This window comes from Centropristis striata, chromosome 21 (genome assembly GCF_030273125.1).
Source record: "Centropristis striata isolate RG_2023a ecotype Rhode Island chromosome 21, C.striata_1.0, whole genome shotgun sequence".
In the NCBI taxonomy this organism is placed as follows: Eukaryota; Metazoa; Chordata; class Actinopteri; order Perciformes; family Serranidae; genus Centropristis; species Centropristis striata.
In genome coordinates, this window is record NC_081537.1 from 20206138 (window position 1) to 20230853 (window position 24716).

A 24716-nucleotide genomic window follows, 5' to 3' on the forward strand; every position below is an offset into this window, starting at 1 on the left:
ATGATGCTGGCAGCTCTCCTCTTTCTGCTCTCCCTCACAGGTAAGCTGGAACTAATTGTATGATACATGCAGGTGTATATTAGAAATGCTCTGCAGTGTAGCTTAAAATTATTTCATGATTATTTCTGCTTTAATTTTTAACTGCTTTAAATTATTATTAATGGCTCAGTTCAAGTATTTTTCTTTCTTTCTTTCTCTTCACTTTAATGGATGTCTAGCCACACAGACAGTTCTGTTTTTTGTCTGTGTTAAATTTTTGTTGCCACCTGTTGTAAATGGTTTCCCTGATATGGGAAACCGAATATTTAAGGGTTTATATGCCTCGAACCTGAGCAATACTTGTGTGGGTCTCACTAGTGTGGTTAGAATTATCTATTTTGAGGACCTGTGGTTGTGTGTTATGTGGATAATTAGGGACAGTGTTCCTGAAAAGAGAATCATTTTATTTTAATTGTCACTCTCCAGTGCTGTGAGCACCACAAACAGCCATAAAAAAACCCCAACTGTGATCAAAAATCTTGTTGTCTCAAAACTAGTTTAAACCCAAACAAACTAAGTAAGAACATATCCCTTCAGCATTTTTCATTCACTGATACTAACTGATAATATGAGATAAAATGAGATTTACAAATTGTGCTCTCAGAAAGCTTTTTCTAACAATTTAACATCGTTGCTGCAACTGAATCATTCTGTTTTCTGTCAGGTGGAAGTGTCTCAAATCATTCAGCGCCACCAGAACTTCTTGATGATCAACAGGAATCCAATAACAGCTTTGAGGAAAGTACGTACCTTAAAAAAATACACTGCTAAAGTGCACATTAGCTATATGTATGAACATATATTCCTGTAGCCTTAATTACAGAATCTCAGAACTAGTTTTAACCCACTAGAACTAAGTAAGAAAATCTTCATTTAGAAAGTTAAATAAAAAAACTGATGCTATTTTCCCCCCCGTTTTTTTATAATGCCATGTTTAAGAATGTCTGTATATCAGACAATTAAGACTTCAAAATTGTGCTCTGAGAAAGCTTTGCTTAAAGTGTAACATCATTGCTGCAATTGAATCATCAGGTGGAAGTGTCTCAAATCACTCAGTGCCACCAGTCCTTCTTGATGATCTTCAATGGTCCAACTACAGTTTTGAGGAAAGTATGTAAGAAACAAACACTCCAAAAGTTCACAGTAATTATATGTATGGACATTTATTTCTGTAGGCTTAATTACAGAAGCCCACCAGAACTAAGTTAAAAAAAATGTGAAGTTTAATGACACTGCTGCAATTGAATTATACTTTATTCTGTCAGATGGAAGTGCCTCAAATTACTCAACGACAATAGACGATATTTTTGAAGTAACAATCCCTGAGGAAGGTAAGTACAAGAAACAAACACTCCAAAAGTGCACAGTAATTATGTATATATGAATATTCTTCTGTAGCCTGAACAATAGAAGTTCTGACACTTAAGACACTTGACTTTCTAAACTCTTGGCGGATGCAGTTTTTAACTTTACTGATATTTTACTGGTGTGTGTGTGTATATTCTCGATTTTGGTTAGTTCATATAGACGAATATAAATACATATATCTATTATATATTTGACATATATCGTTATATATTATGTATGAAATTAGCTATATTGGAAAAGATGATGTAGGCTATAGTGCAAGGTAATATGTTTGTTTGTTTATAAAACAAAGTATTGGACTTGTTACTGTGTCGTTAGCATGGCTGAAAATCATCAAATCAATGTCATGACTCCAGAGGGATTGGATGGGTACAATGATTGACATAACTGAGAAAACATGACTCAAACATTGGTTCTCTGAAAGTCCAATGTAACAAAAAAATTGAAAGCATCAAACTTCTTTATTTCTTTCCTTTTAATAGTAGATTCTCTCATAAAGTATGTGTTAATGTTTTTATCCTCCAAAGGTAACTGCACTGATCGGGATGTTTATAGGAGCTTGAACATCAACAAATCTACCATGATTCGGCCTGGTAGATATGGATCACCCACAAAAGTAAAACTGGATGTTCTATACGCTGCCATTATCGAAGTGGTAAGTGGCTGTTTAAACTTATAAATTACAATTAATATTTAATTGTGAGGAAGTTATATTGGTTTCAATTCTCTGTGTGTCTGTGATGTCACAGGATTTCACAGAATCACATTGCATCTGCTTGAAAGCAAGTCCTTGGGCCAAGGAGCAAGTGATTCATTTTTGGTGTTTTGGAGAAAGGCCTGATTTTAATGAAACTTGGCAAAGGAGTGTAAAATAGGCCAAGGAAGAACACGTACAAATTTTGGAGTTGATCTTAATCATGGAGTGCATACAGAGTTATATTTCACTTAAATGCTCACTTAATGCTCAATACTGATTTTTTGCTCAGACCCGATCTTTTTGGCTGTTCACATTATTTTTCAGACGTGGTCCATATCAGACTCCAGTGTGAACTTCTCGCGGTCCTGAATGAACGAGAAGGATTCCAGATGACAGTTGCATATTCCAGACATTTTGAAAAACCACATACCCCTTCTTTCTCAAAATTATGTTTTAAAAAAGTTGAGAAAAGTGACAGACGTATTGAGTGGTGGAGTGGTCAGAATGTTTGACATACAAGTTCAAGGGTATTTCTATATAACTGTTTATGGTGAACTGTAGGTGTGGAAATGAGGCTGGTGCACATCTGCCCAGCTCCACAATGATTGAGTTTCATAAAAACAGAGCCAAGCATACATGCAGTTGTAGAAATCTGATTTAAAAAAAATGTGTATGCACATTTTTGTTGTGGTCACAGAATTTAATGTATCTGTCCCCTGGTGTGCCTGTTCTAGGTCTTATGCTTTTTTAAGTTTTATTTATTTATTTTTGATGATGCCTAGCTGGAAAGATTTTCACACATATTTATTTTCTCTTAGAACGAGAAGGACCAGAAATTTGTTTCCTCTCTTTGGATTACTATGGTGAGTGTTCTCTGAGGAAGAAAGCACTTTTTTATTAGTTAATTCCCACCTCACTCTGTTGGGAAACTCAGTTCTTTGGTTCAAATACATTTTTTTCCTTTGTCTTCCTCTCTAGAGGTGGTACGATGAATCCCTTAGTTGGCAAGGCTGGAAGTTCTGTGGTATATACGGAATTTCTCTTTCTAATACATTAGTGTGGAAGCCAGATCTTTTAATTGAAGAGATGTAAGTTTTATAAATATATATGTCCACACACACACACACACACACACACACACACACACACACACACTTTGAGGTTAAAGGGCATAGTTTGACATCTCTGAAGAATATCATCATAGTGTACACACACTGGCAGTAGCCCCCGTGGCCCTTTCAGAATTTCCCCAGGGGAAATTTTCTAGTTTATTTATATTATCCCAGTGTGGGTGGGCACAGATAAAATCAGGTGGGCCAAACCTGTCCAAGACAAATCAGGCCTGAATTCACCAAGGTCTAATGATATAAGCCTTACGCCTGGATTCCACTGGATGCGTAACGACTCCGACAGGGGTCTGTCCGCAACGGCTGCGTATCTACGCAGTCCGTCAACACCCACCGGATCCGTCTGTGTCGGAGCTGTTGCGGACAGCAGAGTCCCGAGGACGCACGAGATCTCGCGAATTCACGCCTAATCAATTGATATAACTTGAAGATAATCAACATCTCCTCGTTAATGACTGGAGACAAATCCAGCGACTCCGTCTTAACGAGCGCTAACGAGGTCGGCCGGCTTGTTAACGAGCCGGCCGACCTCGTTAGCGAACCCGAGGTATTTTATTTTGAAAATATACCGGTGTTTTATTTTGTGTCTGTGCAAGACTTCCTGTCCCGAACGATCTGCTCTGTGCTGAATTTATGCGTAGTGCTCCGTCGTCCGACAAAAATAGAAGCTCTGCGCAAGTGTTGCGAGGGCTGTCGGATGGCCCTGCGTTGTCGGACTCATTACGCAGCGGATCTGCAGTCGGTGGAATCTCACACATTGATTATAATGGGTGCGTAACGGCTCCGATGACGGATCTGCAGCCGTTACGCATCCAGTGGAATCCAGGCGTTATACATCATTAAAAATATTGGTACATACACCAAGACAAATATTAACTGCATTGCATAGCCCGGCACAGTAGTCACATATTAACCCCATTACATTACATTACGTTTTCTGAATAGTATAATCAATAAAATATTAAATTAAATCCAGTTAAAAGTGTTCATGTTTCTCATACAGGATAAAGATGGACCATACCCTGAAGAGTTCTTATATCTGGCTTGACTGGGACGGTGAAATCTATCAAAGTATGAGCGTGGTGGTGACCAGCGCCTGCAAGATGGAAGTTTACAAATTTCCCTTCGATGTTCAGAGTTGCAACCTGTCTTTCAAATCTATCACACACAGTGGTGAGTCCATCACCTGTTCAAAGGTTTTATTCACATACATTGTTTATGTTCTCATGTCTGTTTCCATTCAAATTCTTGTATGTGCTTTAATAACTTAGAGTTTTCTGTCACTGAATACACATATCATTTATTCTTTTTTGTTTACCTGCAAAGAAACCTCACAGTTTTATTTTAATCTCCAACCTCAGCCAGGCATCTGACGTTTACGCTTTATAATGACCCCAATCGGACCAAAGAATGGACGAAGGAGATGATGGAGACAGGGTCAGAGTGGCTGTTTCAAGACTTTAAAACTGATAACAAAACTCGGGACAAGTTTGGTTTATATCGAAGCATGGTGGTTTACACTGTAAGTATTTCCTGATACAAACACACATCTATGAAGTAGTACTTAACTGTAGTATTTTCATTTGATATTTTATAGTGGCAAGTATTGTTTCTCCACAAAAGATAGCTGACAGCAGCAAAAATTAAATGTTACTGACATGAAGGATCCTATTCTGATGGGGTAGGCTAAATCAATAAGTGGGCTAACAAGTGCAAAGCAGTAGCCCCTGGGTACAAAGACTCTGTACAATAAGAAAACAAAGATTTATAAAAACAACCCACCCTGGACCAATTGCTGCAGACAATTTAGTAGCGTACTGGTTCACTGACGACTCAGTTCCTGTATGTCTCACTTGGGTTTAGTCACTGCCACGCCCCTTTAGGAGACTAGCTGCAGGCCTGTCTATTGATTCCAATGGGAGAAATGCAAATTAATCTTTTGTACTACAGTTACCCAAGTAAATGTTCAACCCAATTTTCAGAGGACACGTCTTCTAAACATTATGACACAAAAATTTTATCTTTAAGACGGACAAATCAGGATAAAATTAATTTTGTCCAAGACCTGTCTTTGTTTCAGTAACTCACTTAAGTTAGATCTGGCAACATGGATAACGTTACCATTAACCAGAGTCTTACAAGAACAGATAGCATCAGCCAAATTGTGTCAAAACCATTTATTAATGTCCTAATTACTCATTTTCGTAAAATAAAATTATTCTTGTTGTTCAGAGTACTTCTAAACTTATAAATAAGGCCCCTGGTTCAAAGACTTCTACTCCAATTTTACTACTACCAAATTTTCACCAAAATGCTATCAACTGGCTTTTTATGGGGTTAGAACACTGACAAAAACGCGCGAGCGAAAACACATCTGCACGCGCATTATTTCGTGTCACGCGCGCGCACTTTTTTGATCTTCGCGCACATATTCAGCAACCGCGTGAAGGAGATTCTCCCCCGTGCTCGCTCGCAGTGGAGCTCTGCTCGCGCGGAGCGAGGAGTTTTGACACATTGGGGGCGGGGCCAAGGCTGACCCCGGGCCTCTTATGATTGGTCATTTTCCAGCCCTCCACGTGATAAATTCAGCACAGAGCAGATCGTTCGGGACAGGAAGTCGTGCACAGACACAAAATAAAACATTATCAAAATAAAGTACCTCAGGTTAACGTATTTCACAACTTGAAGACGTCATGATGGGCGGGGACAGACCTGAAGTTCATTTATATACAGTCTATGAAACAAACAGAGATCGCTAAGTGTACACCTCCTGCAGCAGCAGCACATACACACTGTACTGCTACAGAGCTAACTGTTAGCCTGTTAGCACATACACACTGTACTGCTACAGAGCTAACTGTAGCTAACTGCCGCTAACGAGGTCGGCCGGCTTGTTAACAAGAGGCTCCTGTCGGCTCCGACCGACCTCGTTAGCGCTTGTTAAGACCGAGTCGCTGGATTTGTCTCCAGTCATTAATGAGGAGATGTTGATTCTCTTCCGGTTATATCACTTCATTACGCGTGAATTAGCGAGATCTCGTGCGTCCTCGGGTCACAGACGGATCCGGTGTGTGTTGACGGACTGCGGAGATACTGTATGATCATTTAGAAACAAGAAACAGCATTTTTTTACCTTTTTATTACCAGTGATTAAGCGTAGAGTTGTGGTCGTGAACGTCATGAAACAACTGTTGTTGTTGTTTAGATGATGCCGCCACTACCAGCTGTCAGCAGTAAACTGAAAAGGCACCCACGTGGAGGGCTGGAAAATGACCAATCATAAGAGGCCCGGGGTCAGCCTTGGCCCCGCCCCCAATGTGTCAAAACTCCTCGCTCCGCACGAGCAGAGCTCCACTGTGAGCGAGCACGGGGGAGAATCTGCTTCACGCGGTTGCTGAATATGTGCGCGAAGATCAAAACAGTTGAAATCTGTGCGCGTGACACGGAATAATGCACATGCAGATGTGTTTTCGCTCGCGCGATTTTTGTCAGTGTTCTAACCCCATAGCTTTGCATTGCCTCATTTGTGATAAACACCTGCAACTCTTCTCCTAGTTGTAGGACTAAACTGTGCGCATTGCAGACAAAATGACCACACAGGAGACCAGGACAAATTTCAATGTCGAACAAATTGTCAAACTATTAGAGCTCTGGCTGAAGTGCTGCCATGAAAATGGAGTCAGTGATCTCTAAATACTCAAGACATTCTGCCTCATTTATTTCATTAATTTATTCCTTTATTCTGACTTCTTGCTGTATTAATGTCATTTGTAGCTTCCTATTTGTATTTATTTATCTATTTATTTGTATATTTTCTTCCTTACTTTCTTTCGCAAATTAAACATAAAATATAAAAATCACTAAATCTAATGACACAATGTCTCTTTCCTTTTACTTTGGGTGCTGAAGTATATTTTACTGCTACTGGTGGTTTTGTTGGGCAAAAATATGAATGTAATCTATTTACTGTAGCCTTAGTTTTCACTACTTTTACCTTCAAGAATGATTCTAGTGCCATTTGAACCACTGTAGTCATGGGCAGATAGGGACAGATTACCTTGCTGTTGCTGTTGTTGTGTACTTAATTTAACAGATCATCATGAAGAGGCGATCTGTCCTCTATGTCGCCAACTTCTTGCTGCCCGTGTTGTTCTTCTTCTGTCTGGACTTGGCCTCCTTCCTGATCTCAGACAGTGGGGGAGAGAAGCTCAGCTTCAAGGTCACTGTGCTGCTCGCTGTAACTGTGATGCAGCTTATTCTCAATGAGATTCTGCCCTCCACTTCAGACAGCGTTCCACTTATAGGTAAAGAAACTCAGGGTCTTGCCTCTATTGGAGAGCACACACGTATGTGCAGTAACATCATATAAACTGAGTCACTGTGTTGTTTTTTGTCCACATGAATAATTTCACCTTCTCCCTTCAGCTATCTACTGCATTGGGATGTTTGGTTTGATGATGATCAGCCTCTTTGAGACTATATTGGTGATATATCTGATTGAGAAAGACAACGAGGCTGATGAAGACCAAATACCAAAGAGTGAGGATTGTGAAGATAAACGGAGCAAAGTCAGCTGCTGTTCTAAAAGTGAGATTAAACATAAATCTTTAAAAAATGTATCTCAACTCTACATCCTCTGTGCTAAAACTGTCAAATGTGTCAAACATGTCCTTTCAGAGCTGAAGAAATGGACTCACTGTGCTCGTGTTTGTGATGTGTCTGTTGATGAACCTCCATCTGAACTGCTGTCAGCAACCAAAGAGGTTAGAATTAGGCTGCATTTTAAAGGTTCAGTTCACCAAAATTAAAAACCGACCTTCTTTTTTGTTATCACAGTGGACCTAAAAACTATAATGTCAAATGTACCAGTTGTTCACTAAAATTACTTCTGCAGGGCAGCAGCAGAGAACTGACGGAGGAGTCCGTTGCCTTGGAGAAGCTCTCAGATGAGATGAAGGAGGTGATTCAGCTCCTTAACAGCAGGGAGGAAGCAGGAAAGATCGGCTACTGGACCAGAGTGGCTAAAACAATCAACAAAGTTTTCGTAATTTTGTATGTCACAGTGGCCATTGTGTTCTTAGTTGTTATGTTTTCATTATGGAACAGTTAAATAGACAAGTAGTGTTAAAGCTTAAAAAGCATGTTTAAGACATCTTTCCATTTGACATGGACTTTAACAGATCTGAAGTCTGTGTTCACGCCTGTAGTTCAGTTCCATCGCTCTGGACAAAAGAAAAAAAAATCCATCATTTCACGTAATATAAGCCATTTTCAGAGACTTTATACTGACTTATTATAAACCAACTACATGGAGCCACAGGCAAACATGAACAAAAATGTTGTTATTTTAAACTAGGCAAACACTTTGCATGGTCATTCATCATCTACGTTATGTTAAGTCACATTAAACATTTTAGTCTTCCTGCAGGGCTATGACTTGTATGCTCACACCGATCAATTAGGCTGCCATGGTGTTCAAACATAAGCAAGGAGTCCCCTTTTTGATCTGTTTGGTGATAATTTAACTGAGTTAACTGATGACTGTAGATGACTGTATTCTCAACAATATTGGCAAAAAAAGTTAGCCAGCATACGTTTGTGTGATTCTGCTTTGAACATAACATGCTTGATTCTGCATGGAAGTTCAGATATACAGTATGTAATCCTTCAGTAGTGTTTGTTGTATGTTCTGCACACGGCCAGACGTCTAACACATAGTCTATATTAACCCATTAGACCAGTCTGGTTGTATTATAAAGTTCTAGTAATATATGCCTTTGATATGTAATATGCACAATTGTGTTTAATTAGTCCATCATATATGTTAAAGAAATTTCTATATCATGTCACAGGTACTCTTCTTAATTCAGTGTTACAACATTCTTTAACAACATACATAATGAAATATATTTTAAAAAATGTAAGAGTTGCTTTTTAAAGATTCATATCAAGTTGTCTTCTGTAGAAATACAATGTAGTTGCCTTCAGTGCTTTTGTTTGCTCATCCATGATACTAAGCATATATAATATTTTATAAATGTTCATTATCTGAAGACATGTAAAGGTATTTTTTCTTTTATGCTTTAAGTAATTTCATGTTGTCTTTTTATGTTTGTATTTTTTCACATCTACAGTAAATCTAAATCTGCCGGTTGTTAAGCTACATTATGTATACACATTAAAGAATAAAAGTCATCTAGTTCTGAAAACATATATCAGCCTTCATACTCCTGAAATAAATAATAAGTAAAAAACATTGCTCTCATTCTTTCTTTTCAGTCAGTTTGTATGTTTGAATGTTTGTTTAAACAGTCAGATTATGCAGATGGGTGACAAAGGAAAAGTTTATAAATTAAATATTGATGGAGATAGTTACATAAAGGGAAGAGGCCACAAAATGGTTTGGTGAGTATGAAAGTATATGAATCATAGGCCATGGTACCAGATCTCAATCCAATTACATAAAACAGTAGATTTCTTGTCAGGTGAAATACAACTCTAACTGTGCTGCTAAACAGATAGCATCTTGGTGATACTGTTCTTTTTGCACATATTTAATGGGCTAAACGGGACACAGTGACAGGATGCTCTGCTCTCCTACATGGCATTTTTTAAATAATGTGAGATAGAAATGAATAATTAAGGTAAAAAAAACAAATAGACTCAATCTGATGTCAATCATGATGTCCACAGCTTCTGTGGTCACATACGGTCACTGTATGGACTGTAGACTGTGTGTGTGTTGTTTTGGATATGTAGACGAACATAGAACATTGATTATTAGGGCCTCGGGGCAATCGCACCGAGCACCGGTCCCATACAGCAATAGCTGTAGGGACCAGTGCTTGGGGCCAGCACTACTGTTATACTGTGGATTTTTTCTTCTTCCTCTTCCGGACGCAATTTCGTCACGCTACTAGTCCTACAACTTGAAGAGTTGCAGGACAAATTATATATCAAAATGTGCGGTTTGATTGGGATCAGTGTGCTATTACTTTTCTCTACAGAATAAGAATTTTTCACGACATAAGTCGCGAAAAACTGCCCAAAATTTTGCATTGAAATGAATGGGACAGGCGAAAAAAAATGAGTGAAAAAGAACAATAACTGGAGATTTTTAAACGTCTACTCCTCCGGCATAATTTCACCTGGAGACTCCATTTAAACTTTAAACAGTTGACACAAGTCTTGTGTATTGGTGTATTAATCCACGTTTTGATAGGTCATATAGTTTTTTATCAATCCCTGTTCAATGACCATGATCATTTTTGGAGAAATTCTGAGATTATAATGGGTGTGTATTGCACGGAATGTTCGTGTCACAGTGTGTGACATCATCGCAAGAGTGTAAAGGGAGAGAAAAAACTGTCAAAAAATAAATTTTAAAACTGCGCTCCAGGCCGTAAATTCCACTCTACAGAGATAATTTATACATAGAAATGTAGGAAAATTTGTCTTCTCACTCACAATCCTCTGGTAAAGCTGTCAGAGTTATAGTTTGGGCGTACGACGCACAGATGCGCCACCAACACCACCAACAGCCTCATTGGGTCCCATATTAAAAACGCAGGAAGATTTCGGAAAAAAGGAAGATGGAACAGTTTTTTAGATCGGTCTAACAAAGCTATTTTTTAATTTTTCTTAAAAAAAAATCATATGTAGACGTTCAGGAAGAACTCGGGATGCTCAAAGTGAAGTCGGATCAATGATATGAATGTATTATGGTTTTGCCAAAAATGCTTTCTGTTTGAGGCCAGAAATTTGAGTCTGTCCACCTCTGGCTGCTGTCACTCTTTCGGAACATTAACAGCTGCAGTTAATTCTGTTGATTGCTTTGATCTGATTGCCTTTGATCTTTGATGTGATTACAGTTACAGATACACACACACACACACACACACACGCACTAAAGTGCGCACACTCCTCACACATGCATAAACATGCTTCATACACGCACACACAGGTAACTTTATGTGATTTTAATTACACACACACACACACACACACACACACACACACACACACACACACACACACACACATTTTGAGGTTAAAGGGCATAGTTTGAAATCTCTGAAGAATCTCATCATAGTGTACACACACCGGCAGTAGCCCCCGTGGCCCTTTCAAAATTTCCCCAGAGGAAATTTTCTAGTTATTATTTTCCTGACTGATCGGCTGGTCTGCCTCTGGAGATTTAAATAATCAACAAAGTTATACTGTTGTGCCTTGCGTGGCTGTGAACTATGCCCTTGAAAGAACAGGAAAGCTTGGGACAGTAACCACTCGCACCTGAGCTTACTTGTGTATTTATTGTAAATTAGAGTAAATTGTAGGTTCTTTCCTTTCAGATGCAGCTCCTATATTGAACCACTTAACTTGATGAAGTAAAAAGCAACAGTAGTGGAAGTAGGAGGCTTTTGGTTCAATAGCAAAATGTATCTGACCACAGGCCGCTAAGTGTCAAGGATGTTGACAATTCCTTAGAGCATTGTTGCATTAAGCCTATTTGTACAATGAGAAGAAAATAATGTAAGGGTTGGTCACAACATGTGCCCATCCCTCTTTCAGTATAGGGCAGTGACATTGTTACTGCCACAAACATTTCCACACAACACAGAGAGGACATGGATGCTCATTGACTTGCAGACCTCTCACAGTCATGATGCTGGCAGCTCTCCTCTTTCTGCTTTCCCTCACAGGTAAGCTAGAACTATTCTGTATGATACGTGCAGGTGTCTATTAGAAATGCTCTGCAGTGTGACTTTCTTTCTTAAAAACCTTCTTGGATGTCTCGACACACAGATCTGTTCTCGGTTTTGTCTGTGTGAAATTTCTGTTGTCACCCTAATACAATGGAGGGGAAAGGAGTCTTGTTTGTAGTGCAGCATAACAAATGAAAAATAATAATACTCCAAGAATTATTTCTTTCCAAACACTGTTTGCTGTGTAGTACGTGTGTGGATAATTTGTGACACTGTTGCTGGAAAGAGAATCATTGATTTTTTTAATTGTCACTCTCTAGTACTGTGAGTGCCACAAACACAATCCAATTCATGTTGATTGTTTTAGGGTGGAATCAAAAATCTTCCTATCTCAAAACTAGTTTAAGCCCAACAGAACTAAGTAAGAACAGATTCCTTCAGCAATTTTTACTAACTCATACTGACTGATCATAGGATCACAAAATAAGATTTACAAATTGTGCTCTGAGAAAACTTTTGCCAACAGTTTAACATTGTTGCTGCAATTGAATCATGCTGTTTTCTGTCAGGTGGAAGTGCCTCAAAACACTCAGTGCAACCAGACCTTCTAGATGATCAACAGAAGTCCAATTACAGCTTTGAGGAAAGTATGTACATGAAACAAACATTGCTAAAGTGCACATTAACTATATGTTTGAAAATATATTCACGTAACCCTAGTTACAGACTCTCAGAACCAGTTTAAATGCACCAGAACTAAGTGAGAAAACATTAATTCAGCATTTTTTTATTAACTGATAGTTTCGTTTGTTTGTTTTTTTCTCAAAAAGGCATGGGTTTGTATCTCAAAACATGAGAAAAACTATCCAAATTGAGTTCCAAAAAGCTTTTACTAACAGTTTAACAACACTGCTGCAATTTAATTTACTTTTTTCAGGTGGAAGGACCTCAAATTACTCAGTGCAAGGAGAACTTTCTGATGGCCTACTGAGGTCCAATTCCAGCTTTGAGGAAGGTACGTACATGAAACAAACACTCCAGAAGTGCAATGTGACTCTACTAATGGATATTTTTCTTTGCTGTCTTGACACTTAAGACACTTTGAAACTATTTTGATGCTTTTGGAGGCAGTTTTTGTTTGTAGTAAAAAATGTTTTACTGCCGTTACAGCAAATACAAAAAATATTTAAACAAGATAAAAGTGGTATGTCTTTGACATCTACAAATGTCATTTTGGGAATAAAACAGCAAACCAGAAATTGCATCCATGCAAATAGGTGGTCTTCACACATGACAAAAAATAAAACTGGAACCCACATCGGAAAAAAAAAGTGTGTGTGTGTGTGTGTGTGTAAAATAAGTGCTACTATTACCATCGGGACTACTTAAGTTTTTTTATTTTTTATTTAAGATTATTTTTTTGGTATTTTTCATGCTTTATTGAAAGTGACAGGTAGAAAGGGGGTGACAGACGGGAGGACATGCGGCAAAGGGAGCACAGGCCGGATTATATATATATATATATATATATATATATATATATATATATATATACAGTGCTTGACAAATTTATTAGACCACGTGTCATAAAAACGAGAAATCTTTTAAAAATCTTTCAAAGGCTTGTTTAAAACAAAAAATGTTATTGTTATTTATTTGACAAATAACAAATTGAATTCACTTTTTTATAGCCAGATTTGAGCCAGCTCACTGGGCTTCTCTGAGAAGCCAGAAATTAATCAAGCATAACATTCAACCGCTAAAATGATTTTTTTTCTGTTCAGGAGTGCAAGTAAATAACTATAATTTCACATCTTAATCAAGAAATAAAAATATGCTTATAGACTCATAAAATTCTTAAAGAATATTATATATATGACATATATCATTATTTATTAGGTATGAAATTACCTATATAGGAATAGATGATTTTTCTTGATGTTTCTTTGATTGTTAACATGATATCACTATGTCATTAGCATGGCTAAACATAATTATTTGAACATGACGACTCCAGAGGCAGTTGATGGATACAATGATTGATGTAACTGAGAAAACATAACTTAAACGTAGGTTATCTGAAGATCTAATTGAACAGAAAAATTGAGAGCATTACACTTTGTTATTTCCTAAACTCCCTCATGAAGAATATGTCGATTTTTTTGTTCTAGATGCGAAGTCCTCCATAGGTAACTGCACTCTGCGGGATGTTTTAAGGTACCTGAAATTGAGCAAAACCAATGAGAACTCCATGGTACGGCCTGGTAATCAAGGATCTCCCACAAAGATAGACCTGTATGTAATGGTCTTTGCCATTATAGATGTGGTAAGTGGTTGTTTAAATGTATTAAATACAGTTTCCTGTTGAGGAAGTTATATTGGTTCCAATTCTCTGTTTGACTTCACAGGATTTCACATAATCACATTGCATCTGCTGGAAACGATTGTGATAAGATTTTGGTGTATAAAGCACAGCCATGTAGTCATTTATAAAAAACTTCATCATTTTTCTCATATTAGTACACATCATTAAACCAGGAAGTTCTGCTCTATTCAACTTTAGATATTGCTAAGTTTTATGACATTTGCCATGATGTTGTGAGGATTTTCACCCATATTTATTTTCTCTTAGAATGAGAAGGATCAGAAATTTGTTTCCTACCTTTGGATTGATATGGTACGTTCTTTCTGAGGAAGAAAACACTTTATGATCTCACTCTGTGAGAAACAGAAACAGTTTTCCCCCAGTTTAAATGCATATTTGACTTTATTTTACTCTGTAGATTTGGCACGACGAAAACGTAACTTGGAATCCTGATGACTTCTGTAATATTACAAACATTAATGTTCCTACTGAAGTCGTGTGGACCCCAGATCTTACAATTGAAGAGATGTAAGTTTAATATGACACACACACACACACACACACACACACACACACACACACACACTACGGATAGATAGATATAGATAGATAGATAGATAGATAGATAGATAGATAGATAGATAGATAGATAGATAGATAGATAGATAGATAGATAGATAGACTGATTGCCAGCCCAGGGCAACTAGTTTGAAAAAAAAAAGTGTTTAGACATGGGCTACACGTGTAGCGTGTGGTGGTTAGCACTTTCGCCTCACAGCTAGAGGGTCGCCGGTTCGCCCCCCGTCAGCAGCTCTTCTGTGTGTAGTTTGCATGTTCTTCCCTCTCACCGGGTACTCTGGTTAAAGTCCAAAACATGCACTTAGGTTTAATTGGTGCTAGGTGTGAATGAGCGTGATTGTCTGTATCCCTGCGATAGTCTGGCGACCTGTCCAGGTACCTGGACCTGTACCCCGCCTCTCGCCCAATGTCAGCTAAGCTCCAGCCCCCCCGCGACCCAAGTGCGGATAAGCAGATAAGGAAAACGACACTACTTCTCACTTGATGTATCACCTCCTCCACCTCCCATCATGCTGTTTGAGACCATACACTCATTAGGAATAATCATTTTCATAATGAGTGTATGTATATAATTTTGTAAATTATGTTCTCAATTGGGATACTTCTATTAGTACACTGTGTACACTTGGCACCTACTTGCGCAGTGTGTTTATTTGACAGTGTTGTGTTGTCTGAAATCACTCGTTTGCACACATTGGCTCTCATTTATCAAACAGGCATAGAAACAAGTGCAGATCTGAGCGTATATTTCATCTTACGACAGGGTTCACGTGTGATTTATCAAATGATCGTATCTCTCCAATCACAGTGTGAGAATGATCCGCTGTTGATAAATGTGGCAGCTCGAAACAAGCGTTATTTAAATACCACGCCCTAATGTATACCCGATTCAGATGGCTGGCCTCGAGAGTTTACGACACCGAAGGGCGCAATACGACCAAAAAGAGGACCCCTCCCCCATTAGCAAAGTGTACCGTGAAAGATGTGGAAACCGTAAAGTTTCCACAGCTTTTTGGTTGAAGGAGGTAAACAATGTTTTAAAGTAAGTTTTAATTCCAAAAGAAGAGGAATTTCTCAGAGGCAGAAAGTGAAACGCTGACGTCTTACAGCTGCAACAGAACAAACTTGTTTTGTTTAGCAGCATAAAAAGTGAAAAGGAAGGAAATCAGTGGTGCTGTCAGCAGAGGGGCAGTGGATTATTCAATTCCCGGCGAGGTTGGAATATTTCATTTAGGCTAGACATTGTGATATATCAAGCCTTATAGCATATATAATATGCAAATATTATTATTATCATTATTATGGAGAGATATTATTCACTTCTTTACATTTAGTAGCCTAACAATTAAGTCAGAAGTCCTAGTCAGAGGAGCGTGTGGCAGCGCTGATTGGAAATGTTTCTATTCCGTCAGAACTGCAGGTGAAGGAGATTCTGACGCTCCGGTGTCCAGCAGGATAACGATAAATAGCAGAAGACAACAACATTTAACCCATTGACGCCTAAAACGCCTGTAAAACCTCTGGGCGATTTTAAAATAAGCCCCTAAAACCTGAAGTTTTTCTGGAAATTCAACAGAAGTGTCGACGCTTCTACTAAATAATAGATTTTTCAGCCTCTGTAGCAGATAGAAATTAAATTCAAAAAGTATTTGAGAGCTTATACAAATACTACAAAACGAAGTATCCGCTTTCCAGGCTTCAATGGGTTAATAGCCTCGGCTAGTATTCTGGTTAAAGAATTTCACGGTTGCAGGGTGTATTTATTTATTTTTTTTTAAAGATTATTTTTTGGGCATTTTACATGCTTTATTGAAAGTGAGAGACAGATAGAAAGGGGGTGACAGAGGGGAGGACATGCGGCAAAGGGAGCTCAGGCCGGATTCGAACCCGGCTCAACCGCAGCGAGGACTGTAGCCTCTATACATGGGGCACCTGTGTAACCCACTACGCTACGGACCACCCAAGTGTATTTATTTTAAATTATGTTTTAATGATAAATTATGTAGCCTAAACATGCTTTGGTTTGTCACCATTAAAAAACAAAACACGGCAGAGTTTTATCAGCTCCAGGCATCGATACTATAGTATAAGAATAATTCTCTGACTCAGACGTGTGGACTTCACGCTGACTCAAATTTGTGTACACAAGCTGAGAGCAGACGGGAAGCTGATCGTTCCCTCCACTCACATCCAAATTGATAAATGCCGAGCCTTGCGTAGAAATGATTGTGCGCCCACTTTACGCTCACTTTCTGTCGTACGCTCGTTTGATAAATGAGGGCCAATATGTACTTACTGGAAGCTCTTGGTAGATCAGTTGGTGATCAGTCGATAAGCAGGGGACATTTCACTGTATCTGCAGTATTTCAATACAGTCTGATAAAGTCACCTAATATAAACTACAGTATAGTGCTGAAAAACATGTTTAACTTGTAAAAGTTTGATGTCCTCATTCAATTGCAACTGCTGCAGTTTTCTGACTAACATTAAGTTTGAAGGAGGTTGGTGGTAAGAAACATGTAAGAACTCACACCAATATTTCCTTTGTGCCCACCCACATTTCAGGTAGCTTTTCTTACCTGAAATGTGGGTGGGCACAAAGAAAATCAGGTGGGCCTAGCCTGTCCAACACAAATCACGCTTAACACACACATTCGTCATCCAAAGTAGGCCATTATAACTACTTGCCTGAATTCTCCAAGGTTTGATCATACAAGCCTTAAACATTGTCAAAAATCATCTTACAATAAATACAAGGATAGGGCATACAACACAGACAGTCTTGCTCGCCATTTAATTTTTTTTCTTCATGTAAGACATATTAGGAATTAATATTATGTTTTTTATTTGTAGCCAAAACATACATTTTGTTGTGACGATGCTGGATGTGCCAACTGGATGATTTAGAAGGCACATCCGGGTTACACAGCTGATGTCCAACATTCCACACTAAATTTTTTTTAACCATTATGCACCACCCATGTACTAATAACTTATAATGCACTGCATTTTGTCAAATTTGTCAGTGTGTACGTACTCAAAAAAATATTTACATTGTAATTTGCAGAATGTATTATGAAATGTTGTCAAATATTTTAACAAGTTTGAGCTCACATAGTTGGAACAAGCAGATATATGATATGATCATTAATGTGTGATATTTTTTTTAATCTACAGTCAAATAAAAAACCTGTGGAATTAGGACATCTTCCCCCAAATGTCCTCAGCCAGCAGTGAACCAGAGATAATGCAGTTATCTGATATGGTTCATAGTTCATGGCATGTTTTCAGTCTATTTTACATTAAGTAACATAAAATTCAGTTAAAAGCATGTGTGTGTTTGTTCTCATACAGGACAGAGAAGGATAAGGCCCTGCCGAGTCCCTATGTCTGGGTTTTCAATAACGGTAAAATCTTTCAAAGGATCAGCATGGTGGTGACCAGCACCTGCAAGATGGAAGTTTACAAATTTCCTTTTGATGTTCAGAGTTGCAACCTGTCTTTCAAATCTGTCATGCACTCTGGTGAGCCCGTAACATTTTGGTTGGTAGTTTTATAAAATAGTATACAGTCCCTGACAAAAGTCTTGTCGCTTGGGTACAAGTTGACCTTTAGTGCCCCTCAAATATATTTGTAATCATTTGTTTTTTACAAGAAATGGCTCATTTTAATCCCAACAGCTTTTAAAATAATATTTTGGTGCCAAACAAAACTGCTGAAAAGCATTCTAACATTCACAGCTTGGTAAAGCCCACTGCGTCAGTTTTTGCAAAGACAAAAGTCTTGTCACCTTGTCATATGATGCACCCAAACCTAGATTACAGCCTCAACTGTGATCAATAATTAATCAGTCAATTAGTGGGTGTGTATAAAAAGAACCCCAGCACACCAGACCTTCACATCAACTGCACCTTGACCTCTGACGATATGCCTAAGATTCACCCTGAGACCAAAGCGTTGATTATCAAGACGCTGAAGACCAGATCCACTGCTGAGGTGGCTGACACCTTCAATGTGTCTTAGCGTCAAGTGCAAAGAATAAGAAAAAGATTTGAAGAGACTGGAGATGTTTTTGACAAGCCCAGGTCCGGCAGACCCCGCAAGACAACTGCTCAAAAATCCAAGGCCAGCCCCTTTCCCACTGCAGCAGAGCTCCACCAGGCCTGGTCACCTCAAGTCCCTGTGTCAACCAAAACAGTTTCTAGAATTCTGTCTCGAAATGGCCTCCATGGTCGAATCAGTGCCCAGAAACCAGCACTAAACAAAAGCCAATTAAAAAAACGTGTGGCATTTGCCAAGGCCCACAGCCTGCTTAAAGGATGGACGCTGGAAAAGTGGAAGAAGGTGGATTTCTCAGATGAATCTTCGGTTGAATTACATCACAGCTGTAGCAAATATTGCAGGAGACCTACTGGAGCCAGCATGGATCCGAGATTCACCCAGAAAACAGTTAAGTTTGGTGGCGGAAAAATCACGGTCTGGGGTTACATCCAGTATGGGGGTGTGCGAGAGATTTGAATATCAATAGCCTAAAATATCAAGAAGTATTATCTACCTCTTACATTCCCAACCATAAAAGGGGTCAAATTTTGCAGCAGGATGGTGCTCCATCGCATACTTCCATCTCTACATCAAAGTTCCTCAAGGCAAAGAAGATCAAGGTGCTCCAAGACTGGCCAGCCCAGTCACCAGACATGAACATCATTGAGCATGTCTGGGGTAGAATGAAAGAGGAAGCATAGAAGACAAAACCCAAGAATCTTGATGAACTCTGGGAGGCATGTAAGACTGCTTTCTTTGCAATTCCTGATAACTTCATCAATAAATTGTATGAATCATTGTCAAACCGCATGGATGCAGTCCTTCAAGCTCATGGAAGTCATACAAGATATTAAACATGGATCTCACAGCACCACTACTTAATTCACTGATGTTATGCAACATATTTTTGTATTTGAAGTACATTTTTTGTTCAATTTTGACATTACTGTCTGTAGGCGACAAAACTTTTGTCTTGCCAAAATCGGACCTTTCTGTGTTCATTAAATGATCAATCTTTCTTCGGTGAAGCAAATTTATTTTAGTATATTAAACATAATTTGGGAGAGTTTTAGCTTTCATATGAGCCATTTCTAAAGCCAATGGATTAATTAAAAGTCAGGTTATAAACTGTTGTTTCTAAAAAATGGATAAGCGACAAGACTTTTGTCAGGGACTGTACATTGTTTATGTTCTCATGTTCTCAAATTCCTGTGTGTGCTTTAATAACTTTTACAGTTTTTTTTCACCTGAATACACATACCATTTATTCCTTTTTTGTTAACCTGCAAGTTAACCCCAAAGTTTGATTTGTTTCTCCCACCTCAGATGATCATATACTATTTTTAGAAACTGGTTCTTCTTCATTGAATTGGTCTAAGAAGATGATGCTGACACAGTCAGAGTGGCTTTTCATTGACATGTTGTCCAACAACAAAACTACTAACAACTTTGGCGTCAACCAAAAGATCTTGGTTTACACTGTAAGTATTTTTGCATACAATAAGTACAGTCTCTAATAAGTACAAGTACTTTATTTAAGTATTTCCATTTTGTTAGTCTTTATATTTTCTTTTGATAAATCATAGAGGGAAGTATTGTTCCATCACTCCACAAAAAATATCTGACTACAGCAACAATGCACAGATTTTAATGTTACTGATTCAGCATGTTGAACCCTATTCTGATTGGGCAAGCTAAAACAATTTGCAACACTTGTGTTACTTTAAGTCTAGAATGTTTTCTTCAAGGTAACACAGGTTGAGTAATTGATATAGAGATGGCCATTTTAAGGGTACAGTTTTCCTTCAAAGTGAAATAGCACTTCAAAGTTTGATGTACAGCCAATCTATGAGACTACAATATTCACGTGCAACATTTTCAGTATGTAACACTCATACTGCTTCACCAAAGCGATAGCTCCTGGGTACAAAGACTGTGTACAAGAAAAAAAATTAAGATTTAGAAAACCTTAACACCCTGGACCAATTCCTGCCCTGAACCGACAAATGCCTCCGGATCATATCCACCTTATTCTCAGGGACACTACCAGAGACAGTTCACTGACGACTCATATCCTGTATCTGTTTTATGTGGGTTCAATTACTGCCACGCCCCTTTAGGAGACTAGCTGCAGGCCTGAGTCTATTGATTCCAATGGGATAAACGAAAGCGCAGTTTATTCCCATGTCCTTTTCACAGGTCATAGAGTGCTGTGCAAAATTTTTATGCAGGTGTGGAAAAATGCTGTAAAATAAGAATGCTTTCAAAATTAGTAATGTTATGTTTTTTTATCAAATAACAAAATGCAAAGTGAGTGAACAGAAGAAAAATCTAAATCAAATCAATATTTGGTGTGACCACCCTTTGCCTTCAAACCAGCAACAGTTCTTCTCTGCATTTTTTCACACCTGCCTAACACTGCCTAACCACAGTACTGTATGTCTTCTGAACATTCGGACACATAAATAATATCTTTAAATAGGACAAATCAGAAGAAAATTAACTTTGCTTGAGACTTGTCTCGACAACATGGATAGCATTAGCACTACCCAAAGTCTCGCCAGAACAGATAGCATCAGCCAAACTGTCCAAACCATTTATGAACGGCCTAGCTAACTAATTTTCATAATGCTCAATGTTACTGTTAATTATAGACTTATCTAATGTTATCAAAAGAAAATATAAATGAAAATATTGTTGGTGTTCACAATCCCTCCAAAAGAGTGGCGGTTGAGTAGAAGGAAGTGTAAACCTTTTCAGAGCCTTGGTGAGGCTTTTAATGTGGCATGTTCCTTCTATCCAGGACTTCTAACTGCTACCTGCAAAAACTGATTTATTTCTTTGAGCAGGTATATAAAGGAATAATTCAGATTTTCAGGTCCCTGTTGTGTGCACATGCAATGGTTATAAATTAGTCCCTCAGTTCAAAGACTTCTAATTCCTGCCCAGTTTTTCACCAAATTACCATCAACTGGCTTTGCATTGCTTCATTCAGGCCCCGTTCACACAAGGACGGTCTCAACAGAAGACGCAAAAGTGGCGCCGCGTCTTCACTTTTTATTCCTCGTTTAGACGAGCATTTTCGGGAGGAAATCTGCGTGCATACGGTGACGCAAAAGTGTGTGAAATTCGATTTTTTGCATGCCAGGCGGCATCACTTAAAGCCATAAGAGCATCTTTGGGCATGCAGAAGTTTTCACGCCACACATTTTCATCAGCTTCTCCTTCCACAAAGTTCTCCTCCATCCACTAGATCTCCCAGCTCTCGTTTACAGCCGTCTGGCTCCAAAATGTGATGGAGGTAATTCCAGATCCTTCTCTGTTCACTAATACTATCTGTACAGATCCTGTACATTTGGTGGAAAGACTCCTGTAAATTTATTAGAGCTGTCAGAGCAGCTTGAAGGTCCGACGCATGGAAATAATCCCACGTTTGTTTATTTTCCTTTACTGGAGCATGTATGTGACGTAAACACATACGTGACGTGAGCAGATCTGAGCAGAGTTTTGCGTCTTGTCAGTGTAGACGGACACGCTACGGCGGAGCGTATTTAACTTTTCCACTTTGGAAGGTGGTTTCAGATTTTTGCATCTTTAAGCCCCCAAAACGCCGTTACCGTCTTAACGAAAGGCACTTCCGATAAAATATTTTGTAGTTTTTACCCGCGAGCGTCCTTGTGCGAACGGGACCTTAAATTAAACCATTGTGGCTCTCCACTCAGCTGTAGTGCACACAGGATAGGCCTACAGGCTGACAGGTTCTTCTTCCCAATGAATACTTTTACTTTGGGAACTGAAGTTTATTTTACTGCTACTGGCAGTTGGTTGAGGAAAAATCTTAATGTAATCTATTTACTGTATTTATGTACTGCCTTTCTTTTGATTAATTTTACCTTTGTTTAAATGTATAATGATTCCAGTGCCATTTGCACCACTAGACATGGGCAGGTTCGGACAGATTAACTTGTTGTTGCTCTTGTTGTGTGTTACATACCTGTAATACCTGTACTTACTTTAGTTTTGCCTTTGACAAATGTAAAGATAGCACACCTGACCCTTTAACATAATTTAACAGATCACCATGAAGAGGCGGCCTGTCCTCTATGTCGCCAACTTCTTGCTCCCGGTCCTGTTCTTCTTCTGTCTGGACTTGGCCTCCTTCCTGATCTCAGAGACTGGGGGAGAGAAGCTCAGCTTCAAGGTCACTGTGCTGCTCGCTATAACTGTGATGCAGCTTATTCTCAATGAGATTCTGCCCTCCTCTTCAGACAGCGTTCCACTTGTTGGTAAAGAAACTCAGTCGCCTTTATTAGATTGCACTTCATTTTAGCAGAAACAGCACATATAATGAATCACTGTGTTGTTATTTGTTCACATTAATAATCTCACCTTCTCCCTTCAGCTATCTACTGCATTGGGATGTTTGGTTTGATGATGATCAGCCTCTTTGAGACTATTTTGGTGATGTATCTGATGGGGAAAGACAACGAGGCAGATGAAGACCAAAGACTAAAGAGTGAGGATTGTGAAGATAAACGGAGCAAAGTCAGCTGCTGCAGCTGCTGTAAAGGTGAGATTAAACATAAATCCTACAAAATCCTAATCTGTATCTCAAATCTACATCATCTGTGCTAAAACTGTCAAATGTGTCAAACATGTCCTTTCAGTGCTGAAGAAATGGACCCACTGTGCTCATGTCTGTGATGTGTCTGTTGACGAACCTCCATCTGAACTGCTGTCAGCAACCAAAGAGGTTAGAATTAGGCTGCATTTTAAAGGTTCAGTTCACCAAAATTAAAAACCGACCTTCTTTTTTGTTATCACAGTGGACCTAAAAACTGTAATGTCAAATGTGTCCGATGTTCACTAAATGACTTCTGCAGGGCAGCAGCAGAGAACTGACGGAGGAGTCCGTTGCCTTGGAGAAGCTCTCAGATGAGCTGAAGGAGGTGATTCAGCTCCTTAACAGCAGGGAGGAAGCAGGGAAGCTCGGCTACTGGACCAGAGTGGCTAAAACAATCAACAAAGTTTTCTTCATTTCCTATGTCACAGTAGCCATTGTGTTCTTAGTTGTTATCTTTTCATTATGGAACAGTGAAATAGACAAGTAGTGTTAAAGGTTAAAAAGCATGATTAAAACATTTTGGACTTTAAAATGTCAGTAGTCTGTGTTCACATCTGTAGTTCAGTTCCATTATTCCACACGAAAGAAAATAAAACCCATTGTTGCGCTATATAAGCCATTTTCAGAGGCTTTATACTAACCTGTTATAAATAAACTACATGGACCCACAGACAAAATCAAATATAATTATATATATTTTAAACTGGGCAAGCACTTTGCATGGCCATTAATCATCTACACTGTGTTAAGTCAGATTAAATATTGTAGTCAGTCTTCCTGCAGGGCTAAGACTTAAAACATTTATGTTCAATTAGGCCGCAACGGTCTCGTAACATAAGCAAGGACTTTTGGTTTTAACTGGTGACAATTCAAATGAGGTTTATTTAACTAAAATGATTGCTTTCTCAACAAAGTTGACAAAAGAAGTAAAGAAAGCTGAAAAGGCACTTTAACTTTGTGTAATTCTGCTTTGAACATACAACATCTTAGTCAGTTTTCCAGCCGAGACTTAAAACATTTATGCTTACACTGTATGGATCAATTATGCTGCCATAGTTTCTGTGTCAGAACGTAAGCAAGGAGTCCCATTTTTGTTCTGTCTGGTGACAATTCAAACGAAGTTTATTCAACTGAGATAACCGCATTCTCAACAATGTTGACGAAACAAAAG

The 24716-nt window shown here is 38.6% G+C and overlaps 2 protein-coding genes across 2 annotated transcripts; both read left to right on the forward strand.

Annotated features, from left to right (window-relative positions):
* Positions 1–9440, forward strand: LOC131959979 (5-hydroxytryptamine receptor 3A-like). The gene is made up of 11 exons (XM_059325191.1): positions 1–40; positions 704–781; positions 1935–2062; positions 2923–2967; positions 3083–3192; positions 4235–4404; positions 4593–4753; positions 7325–7535; positions 7657–7818; positions 7909–7994; positions 8126–9440. The coding sequence occupies exons 1-11, from the start codon at positions 1–3 to the stop codon at positions 8339–8341; spliced, it is 1407 nt and encodes a 468-aa protein (XP_059181174.1). The 3' UTR covers positions 8342–9440.
* On the forward strand, positions 9075–24697 carry LOC131959981 (5-hydroxytryptamine receptor 3A-like). Its single transcript, XM_059325192.1, has 12 exons — positions 9075–9083; positions 12463–12583; positions 12874–12951; positions 14108–14262; positions 14569–14613; positions 14720–14829; positions 18235–18404; positions 20248–20402; positions 22997–23207; positions 23324–23491; positions 23589–23674; positions 23805–24697. The coding sequence occupies exons 1-12, from the start codon at positions 9075–9077 to the stop codon at positions 24030–24032; spliced, it is 1536 nt and encodes a 511-aa protein (XP_059181175.1). The 3' UTR covers positions 24033–24697.
* The last annotated feature ends 19 nt before the right edge of the window (positions 24698–24716 follow it).